The sequence below is a fragment of the Hylobates moloch genome, unplaced genomic scaffold (genome assembly GCF_009828535.3).
Source record: "Hylobates moloch isolate HMO894 unplaced genomic scaffold, HMol_V3 SCAFFOLD_9, whole genome shotgun sequence".
NCBI lineage: Eukaryota > Metazoa > Chordata > Mammalia > Primates > Hylobatidae > Hylobates > Hylobates moloch.
This window is the reverse complement of record NW_026652284.1, coordinates 84289766-84315119: the sequence shown is the minus strand read 5'-3', so window position 1 is coordinate 84315119 and position 25354 is coordinate 84289766. Positions and strand designations below refer to the sequence as shown.

Below are 25354 nucleotides of genomic sequence, written 5' to 3'. Positions count from 1 at the left end.
AAAATTTCCCCAAATTAATGTCAGGAACCAAGCCACAGATGACAGATGTAGGAAGCTCAGAGAATACCAAGCAGGACAAATGCAAAATAATAACAACAAAGAGAAAAAAGAAAAACCCTTGAAAGAAGATAGAGAAAAAGAAAAAAGCACTCCTCCTCTATAGAACAAAGATAAGAATTACATATGAGTTCTCTAGAGAAGCCATGCAAGTACGAAGAGAGTGGAGTGAAATATTTAAAGGCTTGGGAGAAAAAAACCACCAACCTAGAATCCTATGACCTGTGAAATTATCCTTCAAAAGTGAAGGATAAAGAAAGACTTTCACAGACAAACAAAAATTTGGAATTTGTTGCCAGTAGAACAATATTACAAGAAATACTAAATTTTTTTTAGAAAGAATGAAAAAGATATAGGTCAGAATTTCAAAGCTATATATAGAAAGAAAGAGCACTGAAGAAGGAATAAATGAAGGTAAAATCAAAAACTTTTATTTTTCTTATTCTTAATTTGTCTAACAGATAAGAATTTATTCAAAGTAATAATAGCAACAATGTATTCAATTATGTATGCTTAAATTTAAGTTGAATGACAGCAATGATACAAGAAGTGGGAGGAAGAAATTGGGATTTTCTAAGTATATGATATAACACTACCTATGAAGTATTACTTGAAAGCAGACTTGCATTAAATGTAAATGTATACTACAAGCTCTAGAGTACCTACCCAAAAAAAAAGTAAGAAAAAGAAGTATAACTGATAGGCCAAGGAAGGAAAGACATACGAAATGAAGGAAGGAATGAATCATAGGAAATGCTCAATTAAAAAAAAACACTGAAAAAGAATAGAAGACAAAAATAAACAAAGAATAAGGGTAACAAAAACAGTAGATATTAATCCCACTATATCAATAATCATTTTAAATGTCACTCATTTAAATGCACTAACTAAAAGAGACTGTCCGAGTCAACTAAAAAAATGAGGCTCAACTGTATAAGAAACCCGCTTTAAATGGAAACAATCATATAAATTAAATGAATGGAAAAAAATGTACTATGGTAACACTAATCAAAAGAAGTTAGGAGTAGGCTGGGCATGATGGCTCACCATGCCTGTAATCCCGGCACTTTGGGAGGCTAAGTTGGGCAGATCGCCTAAGGTCAGGAGTTTGAGACCAGCCTGGCCAACATGGTGAAACCTCGTCTCTACTAAAAATACAAAAATTAGCCAGATGTGGTGGCATGTGCCTGTAGTCTCAGCTACTCAGGAGGCTGAAGTGAGAGAATTGCTTGAATCCAGGAGGTGGAGTCTGCAGTGAGCTGAGATTGTGCACTGCATTCCAGCCTGGGGCCTAGGTGACACAGCAGACTCTGTCTCAAAAAAAAAAAAAAAAAAAGCAGGAGTAGGTACACTAATTTTAGACAAAGCTGACACCACAGCAAAAAAAGTTATCAGGGATAAAGAAGGACATTGTATAAAGATAAAAGAGCCAATTCTTCAAGAAGAGATAACAATTCTTAATGTGTATGCATCTAACAAGAGAGTATCAAAATACGTCAGGCAAAAACAAATAGAAGTGCATAGAGAAATAGATGAATCCACCATTATAGTTGGAGATTACCATACCACTCTATCAGAAATGAACAGATCTGCTTGAGCCTGAGATGCAGAGGTTGCAGTGAGCCAAGATTGTACCACTGCATTCCAGCCTGGGTGACAGAGCCAGATCCTGTCTCAAAAAACAAAACAAACAAGCTGGGCACGGTGGCTCATGCCTGTAATCCCAGCACTGTGGGAGGTCAAGGCTGGTGGATTACGTGGGGTCAGGAGTTTGAGACCAACCTGACCAACATGGAGAAATCCTGTCTCTACTAAAAATACAAAAAAAATTAGCCAGGCGTGGTGGTGCATGCCTGTAATCCCAGCTACTCGGGAGGCTGAGGCAAGAGAATCACTTGAACCTGGGAGGCAGAGGTTGCAGTGAGCCAAGATTGCACTGTTGCACTCCAGCCTGGGAAACAAGAGTGAAACTCTATCTCAAAAACAACAACAACAACAACAAAAAACAACAAGAACAGATCAAGCAGGCAGAAAATCAGTAAGAAAATAAGTGAACTCAAAAACACCATCAACTGGATATAATCAACATTTATGGGCTACTTCATCATCAAAATTTAGCAGCATATACATTCTTCTCAAGTTCACCTGGAACAGTCACTAAAATAGAGCATATTCTGGGCCATAAAACACACCTTAGCAAATTTTTTAAAACATACAATGCTGCTCTGAGTCCACGATGAAAATAAATTAGAAAGCAGTAACAGAAAGATAACTGCAAAATCCCCAAGTATGTGCATATTAAATAATATACTTCTAAATAACACATGGGTCAAGAAAGAAATCTCAAGAGAAATTTAAAAATATCTTTAAATAAATAAAAATGAAAACAACTTATCAAAATTTGTGGGATGCAGTGAAAGCAGTACTTAGAAGAAAATTTATAGTACTGAATGGATAATGTATATTAGAAAAAAAGGAATACGTAAAATCAGTAATCTAAATTTCTACCTCAGGAATCTAGAAAAAGAAGAGCAAATTAAATGCAAAGTAAGCAGTTACAAAATAAATAGTAGAATTAGAGTCAATAAAATTGAAAACAGAAAATCAATAGAGAAAATCAACAAAATCAAAATCTGGTTCTTTAAAAAGACTAATAGAATAAATTCACCTCTAGCCAGGCTAATTAAGAGAAAGAGAGTATAAAAATTACTAATATCAGAAATGAAAAAGAGGACATCACTACAGATCCCATGGACATTAAAAGGATAATAAAGGACTATTATGAAAACTCTATGCCCACATATTTGATAATGTAGATGAAACTGGACCAATTCCTTGAAAGACACAGTTATGTCAAATTCAAACAAAAATAGATCATCTGAACAGGTCTACATCTATAAAATAAATTGAATTGATAATTAATATCCTTCTAAAATGGAAAGCAACAAAGTCCAGATGGGTTCACTGGCGAATTCTACCAAACATTTAAGAAAGAAATTATTCCATTTTTCTACAATCTCTTTCAGAGAACAGAATCAGACAGATTACTCTCTAACTTATTTTATAAGGCCAGTATTACCTCAATATCAAAACCAGACAAAGACATTAAAAGAAAAGAATACATTTCTCATGAACATTACTGCAAAAATTATCAATGTAATGTTAGCACACTGAATCTAACAATGTATAAAAAGAATTATACACAATAAGTGGGATTAATCTTGGATACACAAAGCTGGTTCCACATTCAAAAATCAATTAATGTAATCCACCACATCAACAGGCTATAAAAAAATCACATGACTAAATCAATAGATGGAGAAAAGACAATTTGACAAAATCTAACATCCTGAATTTACTAAAAACTCCCAGTACACTAGGAATATGGGGGATCTTCCTCAAGCTGATGTAGAATATCTATCAAAAACCTACAGCTAACATCATATTTACCAGTTAAAAAAAGCTCAAAACTTTCCCACTGAGATCAGAAACAAGGTAAGTATGTCCACTCTCACCACTTGTATTCAACACTGTATTGGAAGTACTTAGATAATTCAATAAGGAAGAAAAGAAAATACATGCATACAGATTAGGGAGAAAGAAATAAAACTCTTTTTGTGATGCCATGATTGTCTATGTAAAAACACAAAAGAATTGAAACAAAGAAACAAAAAGCTCCAGGAACTAATAAGTGATTATAGAAATGTTGCAGGATATAAGGTTAATATTCCAAAGTCAATAACTTTCCCATATATCAACAATGAACAAGTGAAATTAAAAATGCAACACCATTTACTTTAGCAATCCCCAACAATGAAATACTTAGGTATAATCTAACAAAATATGTATGAGATCTACATGAGAAAAACAATAAAACTCTGATGAATGAAATAAAAAAGAGCTAAATAAATAGATATTCCATATAAAGGAATACTCAATATTGTCAAGATGTCCAGTCTTCCCAACTTGACCTACAGATTCAAAGCAATCTCAATCAAATTCTCAGCATATCAATTTGTGGAGTCTGATAACCAGATTCCAGAGTTCACATGGAGAAGCAAAAGACAGAAGATTCAACACAATATTGAAGAAGAATAAAGTTGGAGAATTGACCCTGACTTTTCAATACTTACTATGAAACTACAGTAATCAAGACACTGTGGTACTCTTTGGTCAATGAATAGACAAATAAATCAATGGAACATATAGGCAGCCTAGAAATAAACTGATATAAATATATTGAACTGATCTCTGGCAACATAAAACCAAAGGCAATACAATGGAGCAATGATGGTCTTCTCAACAAATGGTGCTGGAACAATTGGATGTCCATATGCAAAAAAAGGAACCTAGACACAGACATTACACTCTTCAAAAATTTAACTCAAAATGCATCATATATGTAAATATAAAATGCAAAATAATAAAATTCCTAGAAGGTAACATAGGAGAAAACATAGATAACCTTGGGTATGGCAATAAATTTTTAGATATAACACCATAGGCATGATTGATGAAAGAAATGATTAATAACCTAGATTTCACCGAAATTAAAACTGCTCTGCAAAGACAATGTCAAGAGAATCCCTGCTTTACAGAAGCCACAGAAGAGAGAAAATATTTGTAAAAGACACATTTTATAAAGGACCGTTGTCCAAAATATACAGGGAACTCTTAAAACTCAACAATAAGAAAACAAACAACACAATTAAAAAAAAATGGGCCAAAGACCTGAACAGACACGTCACCAAAGAAATTGAACAGATGGCAAATAAGCATATGAAAAGATGTTCAACCTCATATGTCACCAGGGAAATGCAAATAAAAACAACGAGATACCACTATACACCTACTGGAATGGTCAAAACACTGTCAACACCAAATGCTGGCAAGATGTGGAACAACAGGAGCTCTGATTCAACAGGAACTCTCATTCATTGCTGGTGGGAATGCAAAATGGTACAGACGTTTTGGAACTTTCTTACAAAACTATACTCTTACCATACGATCCAGCAATTATGCTGGTTGGCGTTTGCAAAAAGGAGTTGAAAACATGTCCACACAAAAACCTGCACACAGATGTTTATAGCAGCTTTATTTATAATTGCCAAAACTCGGAAGCAACCAAGATGTCCTTCAGTAGATGAATCAATAAACAAACTGTGGTATATCCAGACAATTGAATATTATTCAGCACTAAAAATAAATGAGCTATCAAACCATGAAAAGACAAAGCATATTACTAAGTGAAAGATGCCTATCTAAAAGGCTACAAACTGCATGATTCCAACTATGTGACATTCTGGAAAAGGCAAAACTATGGAGACAGTAAGAAGATCAGTAATTGCCAGGGGTTAGGAGAAAGGGAAAGATGAATTTTTAAGGTAGTGGAAATATTCTGCATGATAATATAATGATGGATATATGTCACTATCAATTTGTCCAAACCCAATGAATGTTTGACACCAAGAGTGAGCTCCAATGTAAACTATGGACCATGGGTGATTATGATGTGTCAAAGTAGGTTCATCAGTTGTAACAAACATACCAGTTTGGTGGAGGAGGTTGATAATGGGAGAGGCTATGAATGTGTTGGGGTTGGAAGACATATGGGAAATCTGTATACCTTCCTCTCAATTTTGCTATAAACCTAATGCTTCCCTAAAATTTAAAAAAAACACATAGAAAATATTACTTCTGGCATAGTTAATATTCAAGACATCTGCCTTGCAAGCTTAGAAAAACTGAATAAGTTAGTCGAAACAGTTCCTACGTAAGAACAGTTTTGATAGCTCAGGTTTATTATGAATGATTGTAGTTGATACTCTGAATTTGACTTTATTCAATGTGCAATTGGAAAGAAATCTCTGCAAATAAGCAACAAACTATCAATAGATTTGCTGGTTTGTTGACTCATACTACGTGTTTAAATATTATTAAGAGAGGTAGGGGTGTGCATTTTGTATATGTATACATTGCATTTCACATCTGAGTTGCTTTACCCAGAAAATATATTATTTATTTTATCTGGTGGTCCTTACATTATTCGATAAGCTATTGATTAAAGCATTTATTCTCTATTAAAACTAGTTTTAATATTGGAGCTGTAAAATGAAAAGGCCATAAAGCAGAAATGTAAGAAAAATATTTAACAGAACTAATATATATTTAAGTCTTGGTGATCATAAGTCTTATGTAAATGTAATTCCTACAGCATTTACTAAAGTGATGGGTTATGGAGACAAACTACATATGCCATAATTTCAGAAACTACAATACTATCATCCTAATATTTGAGTACTAAAGGTATTGTTAAAGTGTAGTATATCCCAAATTTAGCTGGGCTTAGAAAAAATAAGAGACTAGTTAGTCCTAGTTAGTACACTCAATAGGTATCGTGCCCTAGTTAGTAACCCTAGTTAGTACACACACTAGGTAGTGTGCACCTGTAGTCCCAGCTACTGGGGAAGCTGAGGTGAGAGGGTCAAATGAGCCTGGGGAGGTTGAGAATGCAGTGAGCTGTGACTGCACTACTGCACTCCAGCCTGGGCAACAGAGTGAGACCCTGTCTCAAAAACCAATCAATCAATCAATAAAAAATAAAGTGTAGTATATCACGAAAAATCTATTTCTCAAAATCACACTGGATTTCAAAATAGTAAAATATAGTATATTTCATGGCAGTCTTTTCAGTGTCTTATTAAACGATTCACCAGACAGTTTCTGACTGGCAAAATAATAATAACAATAATGTCAAGATAGGAAAGAATGTTTTTCATATGAAGAAACTTAATGAATGCAAAGTAAGCACTTTGAGTCAGGTAGGGTTTCTAAACACAATTCTTTAGTGCTAAAAAATTATTCTAGAGACTATTAACCCAAATAAATGAAAAATATACAATTTTTTCAAAAGATACAACTCCTTTTATAGGAGGGAAAAACTTAAAATGATCATATTAAATAAAGAAATATTTCTGTCATCTTGAAAACAGAAAATGAAAGGATGGAAACATCCAAAAATGGCATCAAGATGAATGATCTGAATGGAAAGAATTTGGATGAAGAAAACCTAATGGACTAGATATTTACAAAAGATAAGAAATGGAATAGTCAAATAACAAAGGAATAGAATACAAATAGAAAAAAATTTAATGATCTCCAAGAAAGTGATCATGAGAAATATTTCTCAAAACTACTTTATGAGTTTTAGCTCTTCTAAACCACAATATATGAAAAGTATTTTTGTAGTCTTATATTGTTCACCCTTAGTACAAAGAAAGGGAAAAAATAGTCATTGAGTTTTTAAAAAGTGGTACACTGATAAAGGCATGCTAACTGACTCTTAACAAAAATTGGCAAAAAAATGTTGTTATCAATCACTAATGCAACTGTGGCATGCCTTGCATACATTTTGTTTAGAGTAAAATTAGTCATAATTATGAAATCTATTAGGTTATTTAACCTTCAAAAGGAATAGAATACTTTATTTTACAATATTAAAGGTATTACATGTAAACATTGTCATCAGAATGTTGCAGAAAATATATGTACTTACCTAAAAAAACCATTGGATAAGTTTCTAACTTTAAAATGAGGCAAATATTTTAAACTACAATACTATAATTTCAAAATGTAGCTGTACATGATACTTAACATAAAAACAATTTTAAAGTTTCAAAAACTCCCATTTAAACATTTGACATATTTAGATATGGTGGTTACATAAAAAAGATTTCATCCTTTTCCACCATATTAGTGCAGTACAAAAAGTCTGATTACACAAGAACTCCTCCAATTTATTGTAAAATCCTTATTATTGTCTTAAAATAGAAAATTTATTGACATCTACTTATCTGGCATCTTTCAAGACTATTCAGTCTAATTGGTACAGGTGTTCCAGCAATTGGGATTACTCATAGGTTTAAGTTGTCATAGGTTGCCATAGGCTGTTTTGGAGGGTGAGGAGGCGAGTTATATCTTCCTCTTTTATTTATTTACTTTTATGGTAAATGATGATGAATTGTACTCCCTTTTTAATACTATAAAATAATTCTAAAATTCTTACCTGATACTACACCAATTCCATCATCACAGTCATAGTCAGAGACTTCACTATCACTTATTCTCTTTGACCCTATAAACAACAGTAATAATTAAAAATTCTGATTATTTAAGGAAGAAAATCCCTCAAGCACCTGAAAAACAAATGAAAATATTCTGAATGAATCAGTTAATAACAAAAAATATGTACAGAAGAACAGTCATTATGAGCTTACTGTCATTTATTTTCACATACATTTCATGATGTGAGGATATGGGTGATGAGGAGTTAACAATTTATACAATTATTATTCTGGAGATGTATAAGATAAAGTTCCTAAATGGTTTAAAGCTTAAAATAACATTAAATACTAAATAATATGTGTAAGTTATCCAACACTGATAAAATCTATTAGAAAATAGATAAGTCAATTTTAGATGCTTATGGACAAAGACACTTAAGACCAGATAAATTTCAAAACACAATGTGTTATATTCAAATGCATTAATGTGTCTTTTTCTAATATGCATCACCAATACATTGAATATAGTCAATTCCTTATTTTTCATGCTCATGGAGAGAAAGCATAATTCAGAAAAGCATACTCACTTAAGACATCTTAAATATCCTTTTTAAAACAACTATGTAGTTTAGCTATTTCTCTATTGCTTTGAAAAGACAATAAGAAAAAAGTCATCCACAATACGAATACACCAAAATTGTGAGTTTTGCTATGTTTTCTAAGAAATAGACTAGGAAAGGCACTCATAGTTATTATAATTCAAGAGCACCATGTTTGTGTTTTTCCTCATATACCAAATCTATAGCAAAATTTTTAAATATGAATCTTACTGTGGCAAAAATAGCATCAAACTGAATCAACCAGAGCTTTGAGGGCTAAAGTAGATTGTGACTACACGCTTAAATACGAAATTATTGCATATAAAAACAAACCTGTTGTTATTTGTTTTTAATTTGTTTTCACCTCCATGTGTTTCAGGAACAGACACACCCTACACAACAGAATTCTTTATTAGTCTTGCTAACGGTCTATCAATTTTGTTGATCTTTTAAAAAAAACCAGCTCCTGGATTCATTGATTTTTTGAAGGGTTTTCTGTGTCTCCATCTCCTTCAGTTCTGCTCTGATCTTAGTTATTTCTTGCCTTCTGCTAGCTTTTGAATGTGTTTGCTCTTGCTTCTCTAGTTCTTTTAATTGTGATGTTAGGGTGTCAACTTTAGATCTTTCCTGCTTTCTCTTGTGGGCATTTAGTGCTATAAATTTCCCTCTACACACTGCTTTAAAGACTGAAATATAATTTAAGCCTCAGTGAGGAAGCCAAAGGTAAAATTATGTAATATGTCAGATGATAGGGATGAGGGTGCTTATCAAATTGCAAAATTGTATATGGTTTGGAAAAAAATGTAGAGATAGACGGTGGCTCACGCCTGTAATCCTAGCATTTTGGGAAGCTGAGGTGGGTGGACTGCCTGAGCTTAGGCATTCGAGACCAGCCTGGGCAACACGGTAAAACCCCATCTCTACTAAAATAAAAAAAAAAAAAAAAAGAAAAGAAAAAAAATATTAGCCAGGCATGGCAGCGTGCACCTGTAGTCCCAGCTACTAGGGAGGCTGAGGCAGGAGGCGGAGGTTGCAGTGAGCCAAGATCACGCCACTGCAGTACAGCCTAGGTGACAGAGTGAGATTCCATCTCAAAAAAAAAAAAAATTACTTTTTTAGGTATGCATGTTAATATTTCAAAAGTAACCACTAAAACAATAGAGATTAAAAGCAGACAGAAAGCAGAGTATACAAAATAGTAATAACATGTCCCTATTTATGATATAAAAAGAAAAAATAATAATCCATATACATTTGTCTGTGTGTGCATTTTTGAGATATTGTCACTATAATTGTAATTTTGCAATTTCTCCTTTCACTTCCTTCTGGTTTTCAATACAGGTGTGATAAAACCAAAGTCTAGGATTTTAGATGCTTCTCTGATTCTGATAAACACCCTTTTTGAATCTTCTCCCAGACCTGAGCTAAGCACACTTGGAGATTCATGACAAGGACATCAGTCGCAGTTGCTTCTGTAGATGGCCCACAAAATCAGGGTGCGAGGGGATGAGAGATAAACACAGGTTCCAGTTTGTCTGCATGGGTTCTAGTTTTCCTTGATTTTCCTTTTTGGATGCGTTTTTCCTAACCAGTCTATCCTTCTGTCCCACAGAGACTTCCAGAATCACTACTATACGAAGAGGCAACAGACTTTCAGACTTTTTCACTAGATCCTCTTCATGGTCTTTGGCAAGTGACTTTTCTCAGACTCCTCAACCATTATCTTACAACCTTCCTAAAACAATTCCCAGTTTCTCCCACCACTTTGTACAGTTTAATCGTTAAAATAAATATCATATATGGTAGTACTTCAGCACTAAATGCTTTGGCTTCCTCACTGAGGCTTAAAGTATATTTCAGTCTTTAATCAATCTAGAGTTTACTTTTTTGTATATGGTGCAAGAAAAAGATCAAGTTCTTCTATTTTCTTTTCTTTATGAATAGTATTTTTTCAAGCTCATTTATTCTTTCTTAAACTTTTATTTTAGGTTTGAAGGTACATGTGAAGGTTTGTTACATAGGTGAACTCGTGTCCCGAGAGTTTGTTTTACAGAATATTTCATCACCCAGGTATTAAGCTCAATATCCAACAGTTATCTTTTCTGCTCCTTTCTATCCTCCCACCCTCCACCCTCAAGTAGACCCCAGGGTCTGTTGTTCCCTTCCTTGTGTTCATGAGTTATCTTTATTTAGCTCCCACTTCCAAGTGAGAACATGTGGTATTTGGTCTTCTGTTCCTGCATTAGTTTGCTAAGTATAATGGCCTTACAGTTCCATCCGTGTTCCTGCTAAAGACATGATGTTGTTCTTTATTATGGCTTCATAGTATTCTGTGGTGTATATGTACCACATTTTCTTTATCTAATCTGTCATTGATGGGCATCTAGGTTAATTCCATGTTTTTGCTATTGTGAATAGTGCTACAAAGAACATTCACATGCATGTGTCATTATGGTAGAATGATTTATATTCATCTGGGAATATACCCAGCAATGGGATTGCTGGGTCAAATGGTAATTCTACATTTAGCTCTATGAGGAATCACCATACTGCTTTCTACAACAGTTGAACTAATTTACACTCCCACCAACAATGTGTAAGTGTTCCCTTTTCTCCACAACCTTGCCAGCATCTGTTATTCTTTGACTTTTTAATGATAGCCATTTTGTCTGGTGTGCGATGGTATCTCATTGTAGTTTTGATTTGCATTGCCCCAATGATTAGTGATATTGAGCTTATTTTATATGCTTGTTGGCCGCATGCATGTCTTCTTTTTTTATTATTATACTTTAAGTTCTGGGGTACAAGTGAACAATGTGCAGGTTGGTTACATAGGTATACACATGCCATGGTGGTTTGTGGCATCCATCAACTCATCAACTACATAAGGTATTTCTCCTAATGCTATCCCTCCCCTAGCCCCTCACCCCGCAATAGGCCCCACTGTGTGAGGTTCCCCTCCCTGTGTCCATGTGTTCTCAAAGTTCAACTTCCAGTTATGAGTGAGAACATGCGGTGTTTCATTTTCTGGTCTTGTGTTAGTTTACCGAGAATGATGGTTTCCAACGCCATCCATGTGCCTGCAAAGGACATGAACTCATCCTTTTTTATGGCTGCATAGTATTCCATGGTGTATATGTGCCACATTTTCTTTATCCAGTCTATCATTGATGAGCATTTGGGTTGGTTCTAAGTCTTTGCTATTGTGAACAGTGCTGCAATAAACATATGTGTACCTGTGTACTTACATTAGAATGATTCATAATCCTTTGGGTATATACCCAGTAATGGGATTGCTGGGTCAAGTGGTATTTCTAGTTCTAGATCCTTGAGGAATCGCCACACTGTCTTCCACAATGGTTGAACTAATTTACACTCCCACCAACAGTGTAAAAGCGTTCCTATTTCTCAACATCCTCTCCAGCATCTGCTATTTCCTTACTTTTTAATGATCGCCATTCTAACTGGACTGAGATGGTACCTCACTGTGGTTTTGATTTACATTTCCCTAATGAGCAGTGATAATGAGTTTTTTCATATGTTTGTTGGCCGCATAAATATCTTCTTTTGAGAAGTGTCTGTTCATATCCTTCCTCCACTTTTTGATGCATTTGTTTGTTTTTTTTTCTTGTAAATCTGTTTAAGTTCTTTGTAGATTCTGGATATTAGCCCTTTGTCAGATGGATAGATTGCAAAAGTTTTCTCCCATTCTGTAGGTTGCCTGTTCACTCTGATGATAGTTTCTTTTGCTGTGCAGAAGCTCTTTAGTTTAATCAGATGCCATTTGTCTATTTTGGCTTTTGTTGCCATTGCTTTTGGTGTTTTAGTCATGAAGTCTTTGCCCATGCCAATGTCCTGAATGGTATTGCCTAGGTTTTATTCTAGGGTTTTTATGGTTTTAGGTCTTATGTTTAAGTCTTTAATCCATCTTGAGTTAATTTTTGTATAAGGTGTCTGGAAGGGATCCAGTTTCAGCTTTCTGCATATGGCTAGCCACTTTTCCCAACACTATTTATTAAACAGGGAATCTTTTCCCCATTGCTTGTTTTTGTCAGGTTTGTCAAAGATCAGATGGTTGCAGACATGTAGCATTATTTCTGAGGCTTCTGTTCTGTTCCATTGGTCTATATATATCTGTTTTGGTACCAGTGCCATGCTGTTTTGGTTACTGTAGCCCTGCAGTATAGTTTGAAGTCAGGTAGCGTGATGCCTCCAGCTTTGTTCTTTCTGCTTAGGATTGTCTTGGCTATGTGGGCTCTTTTTTAGTTCCATATGAAATTTAAAGTAGTTTTTTCCAATTCTGTGAAGAAAGTCAATGGTAGCTTGATTGGGATAGCATTAAATCTATAAAATACTTTGGGCAGTATGGCCATTTTGACTTTTGATTCTTCCTATCCATGAGCATGGAATGTTTTTCCATTTGTTTGTGTCCTCTCTTATTTCCTTGAGCAGCGGTTTATAGTTCTCCTTGAAGAGGTCCTTCACATCCCTTGTAAGTTTGATTCCTAGGTATTTTTTTCTCTTTGTAGCAATTGTGAATGGGATTTCACTCATGATTTGGCTCCATGTTTGTCTGTTATTAGTGTATAGGAATGCTTGTGATTTTTGCACATTGATTTTGTATCCTGAGACTTTGCTGAAGTTGCTTATTAGCTTAAGGAGATCTTGGGCTGACATGATGGGGTTTTCTAAATACACAATCATGTCATCTGCAAACATAGACAATCTGACTTCTCTTTTTCCTACTTGAATACCCTTTGTTTCTTTCTCTTGCCTGATTGCCCTGGCCAGAACTTCCAATACTATGTTGAATAGGAGTGGTGAGAGAGGGCATCCTTGTCTTGTGCCAGTTTTCAAAGGGAATGCTTCCAGTTTTTGCCCATTCAGTATGATATTGGCTGTGGGTTTGTCACAAATTGCTTGTATTATTTTGAGATATGTTCCATCAATGCCTAGTTTATTGAGAGTTTTTGGCATGAAGGGGTGTTGAATTTTGTTTAAGGCCTTTTCTGCATCTATTGAGATAATCATGTGGTTTTTATCATTGGTTCTGTTTATGTGATGGATTATGTTTATTGATATGTGTGTGTTGAACCAGCCTTGAATCCCAGGGATGAATCCAACTTGATCGTGGTGGATAACCTTGATGTGCTGCTGGATTCAGTTTGTCAGTATTTTACTGAGGATTTTCATATCGATATTCATCAGGGATATTGGCCTGAAATTGTCTTTTTTTGTTGTGTCTCTGCCAGGTTTTGTTATCAGGATGATGCTGGCCTCATAAAATGAGTTAAGGAGGATTCCCTCTTTTTCTATTGTTTGGGGTAGTTTCAGAAGGAATGGTACTAGCTCCTCTTTGTGTACCTCTGGTAGAATTTGGCTGTGAATCCATTTGGTCCTGGACTTTTTTTGATTGGTAGGCTATTAATTGCTGCCTCAATTTCAGAACTTGTTATTGGTCTATTCAGGGATTCAACTTCCTCCTAGGTTAGTCTTGGGAGGGTGTATGTGCCCAGGAATTTATCCATTTCTTCCAGATTTTCTAGTTTGTTTGCACTGAGGTGTTTATAGTAGTCTCTGATGGTACTTTGTATTTCTGTGGGATCGGTGGTGATATCCCCTTTATCATTTTTTACTGCATCTATTTGATTCTTCTCTATTTTCTTCTTTATTAGTCTGGCTAGTGGTCTATCTATTTTGTTTATCTTTTCAAAAAACCAGCTCCTGGATTTGTTGATTTTTTTGAATGGTTTTTCGTGTCTCTGTCTCCTTCAGTTCTGCTCTGATCTCAGTTATTTCTTGTCTTCTGCTAGCTTTTGGATTTGTTTGCTCTTGCTTCTCTAGTTCTTTTAATTGTGATGTTAGGGTGTCAATTTTAGATCATTCCTGCTTTCTCTTGTGGGCATTTAGTGCTATAAATTTCCCTCTACACACTGCTTTAAATGTGTCTCAGAAATTCTGGTACATTGTGTCTTTGTTCTCATTGGTTTCAAAGAACATTTTTATTTCTGCCTTCATTTCGTTATTTACCCAGTAGTCATTCAGGAGCAGGTTGTTCAGTTTCCATGTAGTTGTGTGGTTTTCAGTGACTTTCTTAATCCTGAGTTCTAATTTGATTACACTGTGGTCTGAGAGACTGTTTGTTATGATTTCCGTTCTCTTGCATTTGCTGAGGAGTGTTTTACTTCCAATTAGGTGGTCAATTTTAGAGTAAGTGTGATGTGGTGCTGAGAAGAATGTATATTCTGTTGATGTGGGGTGGAGAGTTCTGTAGATGTCTATTAAGTCCGCTTGGTCAGAGCTGGGTTCAAGTCGTGAATATCCTTGTTAATTTTCTGTCTCGTTGATCTGTCTAATGTCGACAGTGGGGTGTTAAAGTCTCCCATTATTATTGTGTGGGAGTATAAGTCTCTCGGTAGGTCTCTAAGAACTTGCTTTATGAATCTGGGTGCTCCGGTATTGGATGCATATATTTTTAGAATAGTTAGCTCTTCTTGTTGCATTGATCCCTTTACCATTATGTAATGGCCTTCGTTGTCTCTTTTGATCTTTGTTGGTTTAAAGTCTGTTTTATCAGAGACTAGGATTGCAACCCCTGCCTTTTTCTGTTTTCCATCTGCTTGGTAGATCTTCCTCCTTCCCTTTATTTTGAGCCTATATGTGTCTGTGCACATGAGATGCATCTCCTGAATACAGCACATTGATGGGTCTTGACTCTTTATCCAATTTGCCAGTCTGTGTCTTTTAATTGGGGCATTTAGCCCTTTTTACATTTAAGGTTAATATTGTTATGTGTGAATTTGATCCTGCCATTGTGATCCTAGCGGGTTATCTTGCCCGTTAGTTCATGCAGTTTCTTCATAATGTCAATGGTCTTTACAATTTGGTGTGTTTTTGCAGTGGCTGGTATCAGTTCTTCCTTTCCATGTTTAGTGCTTCATTCAGGAGCTCTCATAGGACAGGCCTGGTGGTGACAAAATCTCTCAGCATTTCCTTGTCTGTAAAGGATTTTATTTCTGCTTCACTTACGAAGCTTAGTTTGGCTGGATATGAAAATCTGGGTTGAAAAATCTTTCCTTTAAGAATGCTGAATATTGGCCCCCACTCTCTTCTGGCTTGTAGGGTTTCTGCCAAGATATCCACTGTTACTCTGATGGGCTTCCCTTTGTGGGTAACTTGCCCTTTCTCTCTGGCTGCCCTTAACAGATTTTCCTTCATTTCAACCTTGGTGAATCTGATGATTACGTGTCTTGGGGTTGCTCTTCTCAAGGAGTATCTTTGTGGTGTTCTTTGTATTTCCTGAATTTGAATGTTGGCCTAACTTGCTAGGCTGGGGAAGTTCTCCTGGATAATATCCTGAAGAGTGTTTTCCAACTTGGTTCTATTCTCCCCGTCACTTTCAGGTACACCAATCAAACATAGATTTGGTCTTTTAACATCGTCCCATACTTCTTGGAGGCTTTGTTCATTTTTCACTCTTTTTCCTCTAACCTTGTTTTATTTCATTGAGTTGATCTTCAATCCTTGATATCCTTTCTTCCACTTGATCAATTCAGCTAATCATACTCATGTATGCTTCACAAAATTCTCGTGATGTGTTTTTCAGCCCCATCATGTCATTTATGTTCTTCTCTAAACTGGTTATTCTAGTTAGCAATTGGTCTAACCTTTTTTCAAGGTTCTTAGCTTCCTTGCAGTGGGTGAGGACATGTTCCTTTAGCTTGGAGGAGTTTGTTATTACCCACCTTCTGAAGTCGACTTCTGTCAATTTGTCAAACTCATTCTCCATCCAGTTTAGTTCCCTTGCTGGCGAGGAGTTGTGATCCTTTGAAGGAGAAGAAGCGTTCTGGTTTTTGGGATTTTCAGCCTTTTTGCACTGGTTTCTCCCCATCTTCATGGATTTATCTACCTTTGGTCTTTGAAGTCAGTCATCTGAAGGTCTCTGAGTGGATGTCCTTTTTGTTAATACTAAAGGATGTCCTTTTTGTTGATGTTAATACTATTCCTTTCTGTTTGTTAGTTTCCTTCCAACAGTCAGGCTCCTCTGCTGCAGGTCTGCTGGAGTTTGCTGGAGGTCTGCTCCAGACCCTGTTTGCCTGTGTGTCACCAGCAGAGGCTGCAGACCAGCAAAGATTGCTGCCTGCTCCTTCCTCTGGAAGCTTTGTCCCAGAGGGGCACCCACCAGATGCCAGCCAGAGTTCTCCTGTATGAGGTGTCTGTCAGCTCCTACTGGGAGGTGTCTCCTAGTTAGGACACATGGGGGTCAGGGACCCACTTGAGGAGGCAGTCTGTCCCTTATCAGAGCTCAAACACTGTGCTGGGAGATCTGCTGCTCTCTTCAGAGCTGAGCTGCCAGGCAGGGATGTTTAAGTCTGCTGAAGCTGCACCCCCAACCGCTCCTTCCCCCAGGTGCTCTGTCCCAGGGAGGTGAAGGTTTTATCCGTAAGTCCCTGACTGGGGCTGCTGCCTTTTTTTCAGAGATGCCCTTCCCAGGGAGGAGAGAATCTGCAGAGGCAGTCTGGCCACAGTGGCCTTGCTGAGCTGTGGTGGGCTCCACCCAGTTCAAACTTCCTGGCCCCTTTGCTTACACTGTGAGGGTGAAACCGCCTACTCAAGCCTCAGCAATGGTGGATGCAACTCCCCACACCAAGCTCAAGCATCCCAGGTAGAGCTCAGACTGCTGTGCAAGCAGCAAGAATTTCAAGCCAGTGTATCTTAGCTTGCTGGACTCCACTGAGGTGGGACCTGCCGAGCCAGACCACTTGGCTCCTTGGCTTCAGCCCCCTTTCCAGAGGAGTGAATGGTTCTGTCTTGCTGGCATTCTGGGTGCCACTGGGGTATGAAAAACAAAACTCCTGTGGCTAGCTCAGTGTCTGCCCAAATGGCTACCTAGTTTTGTGCTGGAAACCCAGGGCCCTAGTAGCATGGGCACCGCAGTGAATCTCCTGGTCTGCGGATTGTGAAGACCATGGAAAAAGCGCAGTATCTGGGCCAGAGTCCAAGGTACAGTCCCTAATGGGTACCCTTGGCTGGGAAAGGGAGTTCTCCAACCCCTTGCACTTCCCGGGTGAGGCAACGCCCCACCCTGCTTTGGCTTGCCCACCTTAGGCTGCACCCACTTCCAAGCAGTCCCAATGAGATGAACAGGGTACCTCAGTTGGAAATGCACAAATCACCCACCTTCTGCGTCGATCTCGCTGGGAGCTGCAAACCAGAGGTGTTCCTATTTGGTCATCTTGCCAGCAATTGTGCCAGTTTTCAAAGGAAATGCTTCCAGCTTTTGCCCATTCACTATGAAGTTGGCTATGGGTTTGTCATAGGTGGCTCTCATTATTTTGAAGTATGTTCCTTCAATGCCTAGTTTATTGAGAGTTTTAAACATGAAGGAACGTGGAATGTTATTGAAAGCCACTTCTGCATCTATTGAAATGATTATGTGATTTTTGTATTTAGTTTTGATTATGTGATGAATCACATTTATTGATTTGTGCATGTTGAACCAATCTTGCATCTGCTTGATCGTGGTGAATTGACTTTTTGATGTGGCACTGTATTTTTCAATTTTCAATTGTTTATTGCTGGTACATAGAAATAATTTATATTGTATCTTGATCTTATATCCAGTAACCTTGATAGATTCACTTCTTATAATAGTTTTTGTATAGATCCCATCTGACTTTCTATATGAATGAACATGTATGCAAGTAAGCACTCTTTTACTTCTTTTTCAGTCTAGATGCATTTGAATTTTCTTGCCTTATGATACAAGCTAGAACCATAATTACAACTTTCAATAACAGCTGGGAGGGCAGACATCTTTTTCTCATTTGTGACCTTGGGAGGAAAGAATGCAGTCTTTTACCAATATGATTTAGCTGTAGGGTTTGATACATGTTCTTTATTGGATTGAGGAAGTTCCTTTCTATCCTACTTTGCTTAGGGTCTTTTATAGGGATGAACATTGGATTTTATCAAATGCTGTTTCTTGAGATAATCTCTTGAGATTATGATACATTTTTTTCTTTTTTAGTTTAATATGGTGAGTGACATTCTGTTTTTCAAATGTTAAACATGGCATCCCTGGTATAAAAAACATTTGGTCATGATATATTATCCCTTTTACATATTGTGGATTCAATTTTCTATATTTTTATTTTGCAAAATATTTCTAAATTTAATATGCTAAATTTGCTAAAATTTTCATGAGGTTTATTGGTCTGCAGATTTCTTTTAATATGTTAGTTGTTGGTATTAGAGTAATGTTTGTTTCATAAAATGAGCTTGATGGTATTCTCAACATTATAATATTCTACAAGAGTTTGTAAACAATTGGTATTGTACCACCCTTACATGTTAGGCAGACTTCATTGATTAAGTCATCTGGGCCTGAAATTTCTTTTGAGGGCAAATTTTTAGCTACAAATTCCATTTCTCAAATAGATATTGGGCTACTCAAGTTATTTCTTTCTTCTTGGGAGAGACTCAAGTTTGTGTCTTTCAAGGAAATTTTCTATTTCTTCTAGGTTGTCAAACGTATTTGCATCAAGTTGTTCACAATTTTCCCTTACTGTCTTTTTAATATTTGTAGAATGGGTACTGATATCACCTTTTTCCAGATACTGAAAATTTGTCTTCTTTCTTTGCTGATCATTCTGCCTAAAGGCTTATCAATTATATTGATATTTTCATAGATCCAACCTTTGGTTGCATTTACTTTCTCAATTGACTTTCTGTCTTTATTTCACTTATTTCTATTTTGACTTTTATTCCCTTTCTTCTACTTAATTTGAGTCTATTTTGCTCTTCTTTTTGAAGTTTGTTAAGGTGAAAACATGTCACTGATTTGAGATTTTTTTGGTATTAATAATATATGTCTTTAATGCTATACATTTCCCTACTGTTCTGCTGTAGTTGTATCCCATGAATTTCGATATGTTAGGTGTTCATTTCATTCAGTTCAAAATAATTTTTAATTTCCTGTTTAACTTCTCCTTTGATTCATGGCTATTTAGAAGTGTTATTTCATTTATAAATATTTCAAGCTTGTCCAGAGATTTTCTGTTGTTGATTTCTAATTTATCTCTATTGTGATCAGATAACAAACTTTGACTTGAGTACTTTTAAATTTATCGATACTTGTTTGGGCAGGACTAAGGTCTACCTTAGTGAATGTTCTCAATGAACTTGGAGAGAAGGTGTTTTCTGACTTGTGGAATGTTTTGTAAATGTCAGATAAAAACTTCAAACCTTCTATTTGTTCTATAAACATTGACAGAGGAGTACTAAAATCTCTTACTGTAATTGAGATTGTATCTATTCTGTAGTTTTATTATTGCATTTTCTTTTTTCTTCTCTTCTCCCTTTCCCTTTCTCTTTTCTTTTTTTTCCTTTTTTTTTTTTTTTTTTGACAGAGTCTCGCTCTGTTGCCCAGGCTGGAGTGTAGTGGTGTGATCATGGCTCACTGCAGCCTCGACCTCCCAGGCTCAAGCCATCTTACCACCTCATCCTCTCAAGTAGCTGGAACTGCAGGTGCATGCCACTGAACCCGGCTAATTTTTTTTTTTTTTTTGTAAAAATGGGGTCTCATTATGTGTCCAGGTTGGTCTTGAACTCTCGGGATCAATCAATTCTCCCACCTCAGCCTCCCAAAGAGGCTGAGATTACAGGTGTGACCCATCATGCCTGGCTTTGACTAAAATCGAGGTATAATTTATATAACATAAATATTTGTTTTAAGTATACAGTTCAGAAATTTTCAGTAAATTCTGAAATTTGTGTATACATCACTACAATCTAATGTTAGAATATCTCCTTCACCCCCAAAAGATTGTTCACACCCATTTTCAGTCAGTGTCTATTGCTACTTCCAGCCAACTGCTAACTTAATCTGTCTCAATAGATTTGTCACTTCTATACATGTTATATAAGTAGAATCATAGAACACATGGCCTTTTGCATCTATCATCTTTCATTTAGCATTTAGCATAATATTTTTGAGGTTTGACTATATTGTAGTATGTAGCTGTATCTTCTTTCTTGTTATATATAGTAATCAATTGTGCAGATATACCACATTTTATTATCCATTCACTGGTTGATGAATATTTGGACTATTTCTACCTTTTAATCATTGTGAATAATGCTGCTGTAAACATTCACATACAAGTCTTTCAGTGGACATTCACTTTCATTTCTCTTGAAGGTGAATTAGTGGTCATATGGTAAATTTATTTTTAACTTTTTAACAAAAGACCAAACTCTTTGCCAAAGTGGCTGTACCATTTCACGTTTACATCAGCAAATGGATGAGGGTTCCAATTTCTCCACATTCTTGCAAAAATTTGTTATCATCTTTCTTTTTTATTACATTCATTCTAGTGGGTGTTAAGTAATGTAATTGTGGCATAACTTGCATTTCACTAATAACTAACGATGTTGGGCATCTTTTCATGGCCTTATTTGTGATCCATATATTTTAGTCTTTCAAATGACTATCAAGTATTTGCCCATTTTTTGACAGTGCTATTATCTTCTTACTATTATTGCATTTTAAAGGCTCCTTATATATCATGGATGCAAGTCCTCTGTCAAATACATGATCCACAAATAAACATTATGTGCTGCATAATGATGTTTCAGTAAACAACTAACTGTATATAAGATAGTGGTCCCATACAATTACGATGGAGCTGAAAAATTCCCTATTGATGTCATAGCTATCACAATGTCACAGTGTAATTACTTTTTTTTAATAAATAAAGTTTAGCCTAAGTGTTCGATGTTTATAAAGTCTACTGTAGTATACAGTAATGTCCTAGGCCTTTGCATTCACTTACCAAGTTGCTTACTGACTCACCCTGAACAACTTCCAGTCCTGCAAGCTCCACTCATGATAAGTACCCTATTCACGTATATCATTTTTTAATCTTTTATACCATATTTTGACTGTACTTTTTCTATATTTACATATGTTTAGATAAACAAATACTTATCATTGCGTTACAATTGCTTATAGTATTCAGCATAGTAACATGCTTGTACAGGTTTGTAGCCTACAAGCAACAGACTATACCACATTGCTGAGGTGTATAGTAGGCTATACCACCTAGGCTTGTGTAAGTGCACTCTATGATGTTCATACAAAGATGACAATGTTTAATGGCACATTTCTCAGAAAGTAACCTGGTCATTAGCTGCCACATGACTGTATTTTCTCCCAGCCTGAGGCTTTAAAAAAATCTTCTTAATGATGTCTTAAAAAGCAAATATTTTAAATTTTGATGCAGTCCAATATATTATTTTTTATTGATCAAGCTTTTGGTGGTGTTTTGGGGAAAACTCTGCCTAACCCAAAGGAATGAAGATTTTTCTCCTATGTTTTCTTTGAACACTTTTATAGTCTTAACTCTTACAGCTGGGTCTATTATCCATTTGAAGTTAATTTTTGCGTATAGTGTGAGGTCAGGTCTAAATTAACTATTTTGTATGTGGATATTAAATTGTTACAGCATTATCAGTAAAAAGACAACAACAACAACAACAAAAAACTATTTCCCCTCATTGATTTGCTTTGGATCCTTTGTTGAGAATCAACTGACCATGAATATAATTTTTAATTCTAAATTAGGTTCAATTTATCTATAGGTCTATCATTATGCCAGTATTACACTATTGCAATTACTGTAGCTGTACAATAAGTATGGAAATGAGGAAATATACATCTTCCAGATTTGTTTTAGCTGCTCTGGATCTTATACATTCTCACATAAAGGCTAGAATCTGCTTATTAATTTCAGCAAAATATCCTGCTTAGATTTTGATAGGAATTGGGTTTAATCTGTAGACTAATTGGGGGAAGAGCTACCATCTTAATAATACTGGGTGTTCCAATTCATGCATGTGGAATACATCTCCATTTATTTATATCTCTTTTTCATTTCTCTGAACAATGTTTTGTGATTTTTTAGTGTACAAGTTTGAACTTCTTTTGTAAAATTTAATTCATTCTTTTTTTGTTGTTGTTTTGTTTTTGTGTTTTGTTTGTTTGTTTTGAGATGGAGTCTCGCTCTCTCACCCAGGCTGGAGTGCAGTGGCATGATTTTGGCTCACTGCAACCTCTGCCTCCCAAGTTCAAGCTATTATCTTGCCTCAGCCTCCTGAATAGCTGTGATTACAGGCGCCTGTCACCAAGCCAGGCTAATTTTTCTCCTGTTAGTAGAGATGGGGTTTCACCATGTTGGCCAGGCTGGTCTCAAACTCCTGACTTCAAGTGATCTGCCTGCCTCAGCCTCCCAAAGTGCTGGGACTACAGGCATGAGCCACGGCACCTGGTCAAAAATGTTTTCTTAATTTCAGTATCAAAATGTTAATGGATAGATTCTTGTATATTGTTCATGTACCTTGGGACCTTGCTGTCCTTGTTTACTAGTTCTAGTAGTTTTTGTGTGGGTTCTTTATAATCTTGTACATATAGAATCATGTTATCTGTGAATAAAGGCAGTTTCTCTCTCTTCTCCCTCACCATTCTGAATGCCTTTTATGTATTTTTCTTGCCTGACTGTCCTAACTACAATCTCCAGTGCACTGCTGAATAGAAATGATAAGAAGAGACATCCTTTCCTAGTTATCAATATTAGAGAGAAAGCATTTATTACCATGAAATATGGTTTGTCATCTAAAGGGTGTTCATAGGTGGTCTTCATCAGAAAGTTCTCTTCTATGCCTACTTTGTGGAGGGTTCTCTTCTAGGCCTACTGTGTTCTCTTCTATGACCATTCACTTTTTTTTAAAATTGCGAATGAGCATTGAATTCTGCCAAAGCTTTATCTTCATATTTTCATATATTCATGTGGTTTTTGTTCTTTTTTCTGTTAATATGTTGAATTACATTAATTGACTTTTGGATAATAAATCAACTCTACTTTACTAGGATAAATCCCTTTTGGTTATGGTGTATAATCTTTTGTATATACTGTTGGATTCAATTTATTAATAGTTTGTGGAGGATGTCTGTGTGCATGTTCATGAGGAATATTGGTCTGTAGTTTTCTTGTCTTTTAATGTGTTTGTCTGACTTTGGCATGAGGAAAATACTGGCTTTTTGAATGAATTGGTGGGTATTCCCTTTCTCTTTCTTATCAAGGAATTTGAGAAACATTAGTGTTTCTTTTCTTAGGTTTAAAAGAATTCAAGAGTGAAGCCTAGGCTTTTCTTTACGGGAAGATTTTTTCATTATCAATTCATTAATTCAACTTCTTTACTTACTACAGGTTTATTCAGATTTTTAGCTTTTTATGGATCAGTTTCTGTAATGTTGTTTAACTTTTTGGCATAGAGTTTTTCATTGTATTCCAATGTAATTCCCCAAAGGGGAATTACACACTTCTAATGATAACTGTTCATCTGTATGTTCTATCAAATATGATCATGATCTTTGAAATATGATACATATACTTAAAATTAAATGCAATATTTATCCACTGGATGAAGAAAAACCCTTAAGGAGGTTCTTGTCATCAAAGGAGTTTATAACATATTAGTAGACTTATTTATTCATATTCTGACTTGTACCTTCCATTATGACTAATATATCCTATTAGCCTAATTAGCCAAAGGTAATGTTGTTTTTAGCTTTCTATATATTCATAAATGTTATTTCCTAGTTTTTATTTCTTTCTTTTATGTGTATGTACATGTTTTTACTTATCTTCAGGCTTACATATCATTAATAAATTATTTATTAGAGGCTAGTTGATAGTGACAAGATTGACATGGTACTACATGTAGCCATTATATTACCCATGGGTAAGTTTAATACTATTACTAAGTACCAGAAAGATCATATGGAGATGTGAAAATATTAAAAGCTACAAGATAAATTGTAATAATTGCATGAAAATCCATGACACATACAGCTAACTAGTACTTTAATCTCATTGTTTCTCATATCCACTATCCCTAAGTAGTGTGGGGAAAAAAGTGAAAAATGTTGGTAGATTTAAGCATTTCAGGTATTGAGAGTCTTCAATCTATTACCTATTGCAATAAAAACTGAAGGCCAATCCCGAATGAAAAGAAGATGCTGGCTAGCGTTAGCAGCCTATAAACTTTAAGAATTAGTACATAAATTATATTAGGTTGGTACATACAGTAGTAATCATCATGTAGTAACCCGCCATCCTACAGTGTAATTCAGAGAGAAAGTACTGAATAGATACAATGGTCACAAAGAATAAAATTAATTTACATACAATTCATTGTAATGTGATTATTACAACAAAGGATGTCGTAATGGCATTTGAAAATAGAAGTGGATGAGTGTTTACTATGTGGGGAGACTGAAAGACATTGACGCTGTAGAATTAGTGTTCAATTAATACCATCCAAAGGTAAAAGACTGTATTAAGTGGAAATAAAATTCCAGTAATTAGAGAGGTTATTTTAAAAAGGAGTGAAAATAATTCTCTAGGCTTTCCTATGACTACTAAGTATCCCGTAAGATCAATCCTTACCTCTAATTCTCTACTAATCAAGCAGCCTTCTAACATATATAATGTATTCTTCTATTCAGCAGAAGGGTGTGATCCATGTAGACAATACTCATTTGTTAAGTTGCCAGCTATACTTTCCATGATT

The 25354-nt window shown here is 35.6% G+C and overlaps 1 protein-coding gene across 50 annotated transcripts in view; it reads right to left on the bottom strand.

The window, feature by feature from the left end:
• Nucleotides 1-25354, bottom strand: part of RIMS2 (regulating synaptic membrane exocytosis 2) — a 748462-nt gene that overhangs the window by 288317 nt on the left and 434791 nt on the right. For all 50 annotated transcript variants that reach the window (XM_058443878.1, XM_058443874.1, XM_058443866.1 and 47 more), the window contains one exon: nt 8123-8191. In XM_058443878.1, the coding sequence (XP_058299861.1) occupies nt 8123-8191 (69 nt within the window). The remainder of the gene's footprint in view (nt 1-8122; nt 8192-25354) is intronic.